The 12,879-nt window shown below is 38.3% G+C and overlaps 1 protein-coding gene across 3 annotated transcripts in view; it reads right to left on the bottom strand.

Moving 5' to 3' along the window:
* Positions 1 to 12,879, bottom strand: part of LOC106871713 (protein kinase C-binding protein NELL1) — a 413,759-nt gene that overhangs the window by 190,181 nt on the left and 210,699 nt on the right. For all 3 annotated transcript variants that reach the window (XM_052976231.1, XM_052976230.1, XM_052976225.1), the window contains exon 2: positions 12,315 to 12,437. In XM_052976231.1, the coding sequence (XP_052832191.1) occupies positions 12,315 to 12,437 (123 nt within the window). The remainder of the gene's footprint in view (positions 1 to 12,314; positions 12,438 to 12,879) is intronic.

Genomic DNA, 12,879 nt, shown 5'->3' with positions numbered 1-12,879 from the left:
TATATATATATATATATATATATATATATATATATAATTAGAGAGAGGGTTGTGAAAAGAAAGAAATAGATAATAGTCCTTTCTATTTGATATGAATTTTTGGTGAGAAAGGTTAGTTGATTACAGGTAATGGTTGGACAAAAAAGTATGGAATGGTACCTTTTCTACTTGTTACAAAAGTTAAATTAATAAAAGCAGTAATATGTGTCTGGGGAGAGTCATATTGTCTTAGTACCTTATTATCTAATACACTCACTGGTTCAGTTTCCACTCATTTATTATTTATATATTTTTTTCTTTTAAAATTTTTGCTGCTTTTGCAACCTTGTCAACATCTGTTGACAAAGTTGCAAAAGCAACAAAAATTTTAAAAGAAAAAAAAGAAATAAATGAGTGGAAATTGAACCAGTGAGTGTGTTAGATAATAAGGTATTAAGACAATACGACTCTTCCCAGACACAACAAGATTTGCTTCAACACACAAATTCACATAAAGAATCTTGTAAAATAGATACAAAATCGAAGTATGATAAATGTTTGTATTGTGTAAATTTCATAGTATCGTCATAACCTCCTTTTAAAATTTCATTAATTTAATTTTTACCAATGCTGCTCTATTGTAATAAAAACTAATGATATCACCATCATTTTAATGTCTATGTATAAGCTACAAGTATTGAATGATACACTATAGTACAGTCACTGATTGGTTAACATGCTTGATTAGAAACTCCAAGTCAACTAATTTATTCACAAGAACTACCTTGCACAACACCTTAAGACTCAAGGCTGCTGCCTGCTGCTACATACTTGATGGCACTGGGGTCATCTCAGATTAACAGTCCCAGAGAGGTCATCATGCATAGAGCTGAACAGGTTCACCAGTGCTCTCCATTGCTGGCAGTTTTGTGCCAGCCCCTCTGCATCCTTCCCGGTGACGTTGAGTCTCTGGAGCTCTTCCCCAATCACGTCCAGCCATCTGGTGTGGGGCCTACTATGAGGTCTCTTCCAGCTTGCAACTGCTATGTCGAATAAGAGTAAAGCCTTAGTAGGATGAACTAACGGGAGCTGGAGGACATGTCTGTACCAGCATATGCGATGGATAGCTATGAGGTAGGAGGTTATGGGCTGATGTATGCACACATAATTTTTGTTGGAAATGTGATGGCACCATTTGATGTTCTCAAGACTCTAGGCATACCAAATTATTTTATGCAGCAAATCTTAATGATTTTAAATAATTAATGTAATACACTATATCTTGCATTCATGAAGCGTTTTCTGAATCTGTAAAATAGGATAAACCCATAATGTTGTGCAAACAAGTATTTACAAGAAACAAGTTTTAAAATGTAGAATTTTTCCACATGTATGTTTGTGAAATTTCAGTCTTTATGAGAACCAATTTGTTGTGGTCATTTTTACTTATACATTTCTAAGATAATGATTACCAAACAAGTATCATTGTTATTGTTATTATTACTGTTATTTCTTTTTACCCTGTGTGAAAATCATCTGCATATGAGAGAAGCACTGCCTTATCTTCTTGTCATTTTTACTTTTCTCACCTTTATCTAATTAGGAGCTGCAGTAAACCAAGTTATTTGGTAATTAGCTTATAAGCTGACAGAGCCAAAGGAGGGCAGATTGACAAGGTATCAGACTATAAACTGAAAAATCTGTGGTCCATATCCTGCACCAGTATCCCATGTTGCTTTGTCATTGATCACAACAACTGAGCCACAAATGGATCCAGCCCATTTAGTGTTAAAAGAATAACCATTGTAAATAGTAACAGACAATATAAAATTTGTGTTCCATTAGAATAGTGCTCTAAGCTCAACATCTTTAGTGACAATATCTGAGAGACAATAAATACCACCAAACTTGTTGATTGGTCCTAGTTACACTCTTTAAAAAGTGCTCTCAATAAATGAGACCATCTAACTGTTTATGAGTACTTTGGAATGTACAAGTGCTTGCTATCAGAAGACTATAGTGGTTTACAGCTGACTGTTTTGCTAGCTTTCAGTGCTGAGTTAAAATTCTTAGAATCTTTGACAGGCTGGCGTTCTTTCTCAAGATAAAGAATATATTCATTAACCCTTTAACACCAAGGAAACAAAATATAAACACCAACACATCACACATTCTGATACAATGTAGAACATACCAATAAAGTACCAAACAAACGCCTTGTAGTATTTAGTTATGTCACTTTATCTTCTAAGTTCAAATCCTGCTTAAGTCAATGTTTACTTCTGTCCTTTTTGAAGCCCAGAATTCATAGTTAGTGACTGTGAATGATCTTAAATTGACAACATACTTTCTAATGATTAGAACTTTTGTAATCTAAACATTTTAGAAGTGTGCCACGTAGAAAAAGTATGAGGTGAAATATCCTACTCAAATTAAATTCAGTCAACAAATTCTGCTTCAGTATTCCAGACCTGAAGAAGTGAGTTGAATAATGTAAAAGATTATTTTCTTATGGATCATAAAGTCAAATTTTTTGCAGGTATTTTGTTATTGTTATTTACTTCCCACCCTTTGTCAATCCTGATCAAGCAAACCTGTGATCAAAGGCATTTCCATTGTGATCATATGATCTTATCTGAAGTAGAGAAAAGATTTGTCAGACATTTTTAAGCTATTCATATATTATTGTGAAATAGCCATTTGAATAGTGACGCACATTGCGAGATAGTCAAAACAGAAATAGCAGTAGCAGAAGTATACACAACAGTGATCCTTCTCCTTTTAACATCCACTTTTCTATGTATGCATGGGTTAGATGAAATTTGTTGAGGGAGATTTTCTATGGCAAGATGCTCTTCCTGCTATGAACCCTCATCTATTTTAAGCATAGCAATATTTCCCCTTAGATGTGTGAACACAAACTGATCAATGGCATTGTTTTTGTATGAGCAGTGACTTTATTTACAATCAGCATGAGATATTAGGACAAAGAAATACAAACACATACATTCACACACACACACACAAATTCACGTATACACGTACATATATACATACATATACATACATTCATGACAGGCTTCTTTCACTTTTCATCCACCAGATTTCCTAACAAGGTTTTGATCGGTCCAGGTCTTTGGTAGAAGACACTTACTCAAGTGGAGCTGTATCCCAAACCATATGATTGTGAAGTGAATTTCTCATTATAATGTCATACATACTTGTACCTGATATAATGATAATAATAATGATAATAATAATAATAATAATAATAATAATAATAATAATAATAATAATAATAATAATAATAATAATAATAATAGTAATAATGATAATAATAATAATAATAATAATAATAATAATAATAATAATAATAGTAATAATAATAATAATAACAATGATTGTTAACCAAAATCTGAATAATAAATAAATCAATCAATAGATGAATGAAATATATGATATAGATGGCCCTCCATACGATTATTAATCAAGGCTACAAAGCTTTGAAGTTTGACAATAATAAAAAAGCAAAAAAAAAAAAAAGACCTGCAATGAAATATTGGGAGCATTTATTTGAAAGACAATCTCAGAACAAAAAAAGCAACAATAGCATCAACAACAATAACAATAATGTGTTATTTGCAAATGTTATGAGCTAAAGAGAATGTCTTGATATGAGCCCTTGAGCAAGTTGAAGAGAAAAATAATGGATGATATATATGACAAAAGGTAATACTTCCTTGCCTGATGAACTTATCTGGTAAAGCATGAGGAGGAAGATGACATACTTCTGTTTAACAAAAAGGTAAAAAAAGGAGGAAAATTCCATATGTTTTCAAAAGAGTTGGAGGAAGTCCTCATTCATGTGAGGTCAGGTGTGTATTCTACGAACTTGGGAAGTGCAGGTGGAAGTATGTGCTTAGATTTTTTTTGAAACTAATGATAGCAGCCATATGTCTACCCATACTGGTATCACAGTACATACATCTCAGGAGCTCTAGATTCATGGCCAGAAGTCTTGTACAGTCATTATGTTTGCAACAATATGGACAAGTGGTGAGCGCAGAGGTGACTTGCATCATGAAGTTAGATGTAGTCTGTATGGATATCAAAGTCCTAATGTGTCCCTTCCCCTACTAAGACAACAGGAAAAACCCACAGCAATAACCCCAATCCTGCTTATGCAATGGATACTATTCATGTGTGAGTTGGTGCCCTACACCTTATATGCATATATTCGTTTTGTGTAAAAGAGTTTAAACCTGTCATTTTCTATAATATATTTTGCCCTATTCCCATTACACACACACACACACAGAACATAGAAGACATAACTGATCACCAGTATTTATATTTTTATATTACACACATGTTTCAGAAAGTCAGCCACAATTTATTATGCAAGCCTAAAAGCCCTCTTATATGACACAAGGCACTTTGTCAGTTGTTGTTGTTGTTGACACTCTGTCACTTACGACGTCAAGGGTTCCAGTTGATTCGATCAACGGAACAGCCTGCTCGTGAAATTAACGTGCAAGTGGCTGAGCACTCCACAGACACGTGTACCCTTAACGTAGTTCTCGGGGATATTCAGCGTGACACAGTGTGACAAGGCTGACCCTTTGAATTACAGGCACAACAGAAACAGGTAGTAAGAGTGAGAGAAAGTTGTGGTGAAAGAGTACAGCAGGGTTCGCCACCATCCCCTGCCGGAGCCTTGTGGAGCTTTAGGTGTTTTCGCTCAATAAACACTCACAACGCCCGGTCTGGGAATCGAAACCGCAAGTCCGCTGCCCTAACCACTGGGCCATTGCGCCTCCACACTTTGTCAGTATTATTGGCAAAAAATACAACATAAGGAAAAATATAGGCCCTTATACACACCAGTATGCAAAGAAATATATTTATCATAGGAGAAAAGAACAGAGTGAAAAGGGAAGGCAAGAGAGAATGAGAAAGGAGTGTGATGGGATGGAGAAAGAATGGCCATCCCAAGCCATGCCATATTTAACATGTTCTCGTTGATCCATATGCATTCACACACCCTTGCATGAGTACAAGTGCACAAATATAGTACAAAGAAGTGTGGAACTTACCTACTGTGTCCAAACCTTCTGGTAATGTATTGTGCTTCCAACATTCTTTTTAGATTATAGGTGTGTGTACGTGTGTGTGTATGCTTCCATTCAGTTTGTAACCTCATTTTGCACATGTTTTGTATTTTATGTATGAGACCTTCTGATCCATAAAGAAAAGATTATTACTATTATTATTATTATTGTTGTTGTTACTATTATTAACCTAGTGATTAGGGTGTTGCACTCACGATTGTGAAATTGCAGTTTCAATACCTAGACTGGATAGTATGTTGTGTTCTTGAGCAAAACACTTCATCTCACATTACTCCACGATCACTTCGACACTTGACACATGGTACACTGTGCACCTGTTCAGGCAACGTCGATTTGATGGAGGGTGTGAGTTAATGTACAGCACATACATTTGATCATTATAAACAAATCATTTGTGTACATCATTCAGCAAAAAGCTGAACACTCATAATGTTGTCTTTGATGGGAAAGTTCATCATCATCATCATGTGAAATGCTTAGTAGTATTTCATCCGTTGCTATGTTCTGGGTTCAAATTCTGCCGAGGTTGACTTTGCCTTTCATCCTTTCGGGGTTGATAAATTAAGAACCAGTTGCGCATTGGGTTCGATGCAATCGACTAGCCCTCTCCCCCACAATTTCAGGCCTTGTGTCTACATTAAAAAGGATTATTATCATTATAATTATTTTACTTTACCTCTCAGAGCTCTTGATCTTACTAGTTTCGGTTAATTTTCTGAGAGTAGACAGCAACCTGTTGTCAAAGGTCTCACAGGATCTCTTTACATGAATTATAAGCTTTGGTACCTAAACATTAAGTATTATAGAAGATACTCAACAGCCAAGTACTGATTTTAAAATCCTCACTGCTCTCAATAGAGCAGCTTTTGGGGCATGCTCTCCCATCATGTCAATTCCAATTTTTCTGACAAATTCCTCAAATTTAGTTGTCATTGCTCCAAGTGCTCCTACAACTACTAGGGTGATGGTTACTCTTCACATTGCCCACATGCTTGCAATTTCATCTTTTAGTAATCTGTATTTTTCTACCTTTCCCAGCACTTTATTATTATTATTATCATTATTATTATGGCTGCCATACTGTGAAGTCATGGAAATTTGGTGCTCCGTTAGTTGAAAAAGCATTTGTAATCTTTTAGGCCTTCTAAGGCCCCGTCTTTTCATTTCTATTGTTATCATTATATTTCTGAGATTGTCTGGACTGCACAGATAGTATGTTTGTGTAGAAATACCCACTTTTTTTCAAGAAGTGTACTTCAATAATTTTTGAATTTTAACTGCTTTCGGCAAAAACACATATTTTGCAATTTTCTGTATTTATTTAAAGATAGCTGATAAAGAAGCCATCATAATGTTCAACAAAGGAACGTGCTCCTTGTCGGGAAAAATCGAGAATGAGGAAAGAATTGAAACTATGAATATCAAATGGCCTAAACTTAATGACGTCACTGAGGTGAAAAATGTTTCATCTCTAATCAACGTCAAAACTCTCGATGTTGACAATAAGATCAACAGTAACAGCTGTGTCAGCAAAAACAACAACAATATGAAAGAAATGAAAAATAAGAATGCAAATATCACCTCTGCATCTTTTGCATTGGCGGCGGGAAATATGGCAAGTATCCACAGAGATGAAGAAGAATTAAAATTGGCAAGAAAAATTGTAAAAAGAGATGGTAGAAGGGTAGCTTTAAACCTTCCATCCGACGTGATTGAAAATATTACAAGATGCATGGTAACATACTGTTGCATCAGAATGAAGTCTTGGTGGGTGGAAAATGCTCCTGAGAGCAAAGTACAAAAATGTCTTGGGCACATGTGGGAACAAAAGTCCCACATCACTTGAGGAAAGAAGTTTGGAACTATTGAGGTGAGATGTGGAATGAAAGAAGAAGCTAGATGTAATTCTGCAACCACTTTGAGGAATGACAACTTTCTTTTTAATCCCCAGCTACTGCGGCCAACGCCTTGCTAAGATTAGGGTGCTGAATGTGCCGCCAGAAATATTCATGGTTAGTGGTGGCCATCTTGGCAGGTTTAGAAGAAGATGAAGTCACAATATTGGAGATCAAGAAAATTTGTTAGGTATAGGTATAGGACTGACCTTGCAATGCAAGCAGGACCATATTGACCAGCTGCCCGATCTAATCGATCTCCTGGATGGTACTCATCTGTTAGTGTTCATGGAGGATAGAAAGCCAAGATGCCACACATGTGGATCTGTAAATCACTTAAAGGCTTTCTGCACTGAAGCAAGGTAAAATAAAGTCCCACTGCTGCCAACATTACAAACACCACAAGTGCAAAATCATAAACAAATGCTCAAGACTCCTACACCTACTCCCACACCCAAGCTCATACCCACTCCCAAACCAAGACAAAGAAGGAGTCTACCCCCAGTTGCCATGGAAAAGCAAGTTTCTCCCGAATGCTCTTCCTCCCAAACCATCATCAACTGCAATGACATGCATGGAGAAAGAAAAGCTGAACAATTGATGGATCACATTGACAAAAGCGGGTAGGCGAAAGAGGAGGAGAGTACATAGCCGTACTCTAAGAAATCAACAAAACCTTATTCTGAAACCACAACTGCAATACAATTCGCAATCACTCCAACAAAAACAACAAGAACAAGATCAGCAACTTCAAAAACAGCATGAAATCACAGAAACAACTAATTACAGAACTTCAAAAATATTCATCAGACTGTAGACGAAATGTATCCATCAATTTCACTGTTGTGAACAAGTGTAACAATGAATTGATGGATTTTGTAAGTCAAAACAAAAACAAAACAGAGACAGAGGGAAAAGAATTTGAGGATTTCATCTTCAAAACCCTCAAGGACAGATTTTCAACTAAAACGTTGTCAGATGTTTATAAAATTATAATAGAAAAATTTCCAGGTAGTGTGGGAATTTTAAAAAGATCTGTTGATAAAAGGCTGTTGGAAGGGCCTTTTAAAAAATTTTTGCCAGTAGAGAGGCCTGAAACTTCTGGGCTTCTTGAAAATAAAGGTGAGTAATGTCCTCATTTTCCTTCTCTGATTAGCATGGCTGTGCTGAGAATGGGGTGTGTGAATATGCATGGCCTGGGATCAGCTTGGAAACAAGGTCACTTGCTCAATGATCTCGGGTCACTTGATTTGGATGTGGCTGCCATTAGTGAAACAAGGATCTCCGGAAAACATGCTCTAGCATTCATTTTTGAGGACTATGCGGTATTCTCATCTTGTGGTCTATTGGGAGCGAGTAGCAGTGTAGCAGTGCTACTCTGGATATCCTTAGATCTCCAAGTATGGGCTATGTTCCTGGACCCGGATGGTAGGGTGGTGGTCCTGGACATGAGTGGCAGCAAAGGTGGCGCCTTTAGACTGGTGGCAGTTTATGCCCCAACAGGACTGGAAGGTCAAAATTCTTCAGGCATCTAGAAACATTCTTGGGAATGTCTCACACTTTAGTACTAGTGGGGGACTGGGACAGTACTTTGGACACATGGAAGGACTGTGTGGGTTTAGTACATAGTAGAAGTGGGTGTAAAAACCTTGAAAACCTGCTCAGGACTTTCCAGCTTTCTGATAGGTAACAACTGGATTTCCCTGATGTGCCAGTGTAGACATGGAGCAACCACAGTGGGTCATCCAGATCGTATTTAAATAGAGTATTTGTAGGGCAGAAGATAGGGATAGCGTAGGTTGTCCACAATTTAAATTGGTTGGCTACACAGATCACAAATTTCTGATATGTTCAGTCAATTTAGATAAGACCAGTAGACAGGGACCGAGTTACTGGAAATTAAATGCTTCCTTACTGGCTTGCAAAGACTACAGAGACTGGATTAGTGAACTAGTTATGTGGCAGTTGATGGAGGCTATCATCAACAACTAGTGGTAGATGGCTCTGAAGAGAGTGATTAGCGTAGAAGCGATAGTATTTAGCAAAGATTTAGCAATAGAAAGAAATAGATTAGAGGGAGAACTAGCTAGCAAACTAGAAGAGGCTATTAGTAAAGGCATTGCGACCAATGTGTTAGCAGCGAGAATGGCCCTTGGCCCTTTCTTTGAGGCAAAACACAAAGGGTGTGTTGTCAGAGCTAATGCCCATGCACTAAAACACGAAGGAACTAAAACCGTCCGATGGGTCCAAACAGTAGAGATGCGATGTGGAAACAAAACCATGATCAAGTCTTTGACAGATCAGGACGGATGTATGCTACTTGGTTCTGAGCAAATGTGTGTGGCTTTCCAGTAACACTTTACATGGCTGTTTGAGGAAGGTGATGGGTCAACAATGCTAGCGAACGTTACTTTGTACCTAGACAGCCTACCAGGGCTCTCAGTGACAGACACAAGATTCTGTGAAAAGCCGATTACAGCTTCTGAAATATGGGAGGTGATGAGTGATTACAGAAGTCACAAATCGCCTGGTTTGGATGGTCTGCCCTACGAATTCTATATTTTCATGCCAGATTTGTTTAGCAGTCTCTTGGCAGATGTCTACAGTAACTGGCAGCAGAATGGGAGAATTCCTAGTGCTGTTAGCTAGGGTGTGGTAACACTTCCGAGAAAGGATGCTGACAATGAGGATATGCTCGGGAATTTTCAGCCCATAACTCTGCTAAACACAGAGTTAAAGACTTTGGCTAAGATGTTAGTGAAAAGGTTGGTGCTTGTCATTGGTAGTCCGGTCGGGGAGGCACAAATGTGCACAATCCCAAGCAGGGCTATCCATGACAACCTCCACCTTATGTGATACATCATAGAGAGGGCTGGGACTAAAGCTGGCTTTGGTGGGGCCCTGATCTATTTAGATTAGTCAAAAGCTTTCGATTGGGTAGACCATTGCTACTTGGAAGCCGTCCTTAAAGTGGTTGGTTTTGGACCCATTTTCAGAGGGTGGATTGCTGCAATGCACAGCAGCACCTGATCAGTGGTCAAAATAAATGGCCATCTATCAGAGGCATTTAGTATTTGGTCTTTCAGGGCTTGCTATCACCTCTTCTGTGTGTGCTGGCTCTCGACTCATTGCTGCAGAAGTTGGAACAGTTAAGAAGCCTCCCTTTTGAAATTGAACTCAGGAAGGCAGTGTCTGCATACGTGGATGATGTCACCGTCATGGTGTTGGATGCCTCTGAAGTGGAGACAGTTGGCTCCATTGTAAAGGAATACGAGTTAGTTGCAGGGGCTAAAGTCAATGCCGACAAGTCAGTGAGATTGTAACTGGGCACCTGGAAAGGCAGATCAATGCTGTCAGACGGCATTGTTGGATGCTGGACTGATGGACCATTTTAATTGCTTGGGGTCTGGTTTGGTCTCGACTTCTAAGTGGACAAGAATTGGGAATAGGTGATGAACAGGGTGACCTCTCTTACCCAGAAATAGGCAGAGTGGAAGTTGTCCCTGAAAGGTCAGGCAGAGGTGGCGAATGCCTACATCACATCTGTCATTATTTATCACTGACCATTGTGCCTTGTCCCAGTTACTGCTTGATTAGATTGGAGCATATCCTGCTTATTTTCTTGTGGAAGGGACATGTTCCACTGGTCAGGCAGTTGGTCTGCTGCCAACTTACTATGAGTGGCGGCTTAGGCATGCCATAGTTTTTAATGCACAGACATGTACTCAGGTTGTGCCACCTGCAGCGATTAATACAAGGTAAACATGTGTGGGCACCATTTGTGAGAACAAGCCTTTCCACAGCTTGTCTCCTTGATGGAGCTGCAGTCCTGGGTAAAGGATAAGCCGAGACTGGGCGCCTGACACTTAGAAGGTTGTCAGACACTCATTGTCTCTTCAAGTCGGGCAATAGGATTGGTGGATGTTCCACTTTAGATAATTGCAGAGGATTAGTAGTGGGAAAGTGAGACAAGTGGAGACCCTAGGCATCGACAAAGATGAACTGGCAAGTCTATTCAGGAGGACTTTCCAGTAGGAGACTGTCATGGATAATTTCCAGATGTCTTTAGCTTAGCAGTGCTACTGGAAGATGCTACCAGTTCAAGATAAACACTACGGCATGGTTATGATGTCAGACGGGCTTGTCCGAGGTGCTTGCTGGGTAATGAAACTGGTCTGCATGCACTCATTCAGTATCTGGCCACTGCTGACTTGTGGAGTTATGTTGAACAGCTGCTGTCATGTGTAGGATAAATCTATCTGTCAGCTGAGTCCACAATGATGATTGCTCCACTGCCCTCCTTTAATCGGGTTGGCAAGGCAGTTTTCCTTTATCTCGCGGCTGTGGACAAAGCTGAAAGGAATGAAGACAGAAACATTTCTCTTCGGTAAAGCCCTCATTGACTTTTTAAAATTTTACTTGTAAAAGAAAGTGACCGTGGAGAGGGAGGTGCTGCCCGTGAGTGAATTTATGAAAAGGTGGGTGAAAGTTGTGAAAATGGCAAGAGTGGATGGTACCACTCTCAGTGTAGACCTGTGAGTCGAAAGAAAGAAGTAGGAGAGGGCTCTCGCCCTTGGTGTTCAGAGTGATCTTGGATGGTGGAGGTTCCTTGATTATCCCTAGAGGCCCTCCTGTATCAGAGGGATCCCATCACAATCACATTTCCCCAACCTCTTTTTCCAGTGTCATACACTATGTATACTTCCCTTCTAATGTATACCATGTATACTTTTTATTTTATCATTCCCCTATATGTAAACCCCAACACTTTATGTCTATCTTCGTATTGTCCCCCTCATCCTCCACCCTGGTGGCACATAAAAGAAATCATCATCACTTTAACTTTCTAAGACATCTCAACGCTTCTAAAAGCAAACTTCGTTTGTTTACGTTTATCGTAATTTGAACTTAACATGATAGCGTCTCATAACGCGAGATTTCTATACATCTTAAATTTGCAGAAAAACTTGTGGTTGGGCAGTTTAGCTTAATTGGTTGAGAGCACCGCGATGCGTAATCACGGAGGTGTGAGTTCGAGTCTCATGGCTGGCCGCCTACACTATTTTCTGCAAAATAGGGGTAGTTTATTCTGTTCAGGCTATATTATTAGCATTGTCCTGCGTTTGAGAATTTAAAATCACTTCTTTAACTTTCTAAGACAACTCAACGCTTCTAAAAGCAAACTTCGTTTGTTTGTTTACTTTATCGTAATTTGAATTATTATTATTATCTTTTTTTGCATGTGTGAAAGAAATCTCAGTGTCAATGGGTGGAAACATCTAGAGAACATATTGGCTTGCTTACCTACCTGTGAGTCTAATGGCTGGCGTTATGTTATTAGGTCCTGTAATGTACTGAATTCCAGGACTTGGTGTTCTTTTTAGCGACGTGATCAAATCCAGCACGTCTCCTTCGTGATTTGTGCTTGTTGCTGAAAAATAAAACAGAAATCCAATTCTTAGTTTCTTCATTAAGCAAATGTTATGAGCTATAAATATATAATATTTAATACATGGGTGGTGGTGATAGTGAGAAAGGAAAGAAGAGGAAAAAGAAGTGCTGTGATGTTTATTACTTCTCGAAGATATAATAATACATTAAGTGAAATGATTCTAACTGGGAAGTGAAAGTGTACCAAAAGTCCCATTTACCATTCTTACAATATAACTGCTGCCACCACCACCACCACCACCACTACCTCAACTAGTTTTTGTTTTGAAAGTAGTTTCAAAAATAACAAAATAATTCTTTATCTCACACAACTCTTTCAAAGGATAATGAAACGAAAAAGAAACAAAATGTTTTGTTTAAAAAAAAAAAAAATTTTTTTTATTAAAATATGAGATATGAAAGTGTTGAGATAAGAAATAATA

The sequence above is a fragment of the Octopus bimaculoides genome, chromosome 2 (genome assembly GCF_001194135.2).
Source record: "Octopus bimaculoides isolate UCB-OBI-ISO-001 chromosome 2, ASM119413v2, whole genome shotgun sequence".
Taxonomy (NCBI): domain Eukaryota; kingdom Metazoa; phylum Mollusca; class Cephalopoda; order Octopoda; family Octopodidae; genus Octopus; species Octopus bimaculoides.
This window is presented reverse-complemented; position numbering and strand designations above follow the sequence as displayed.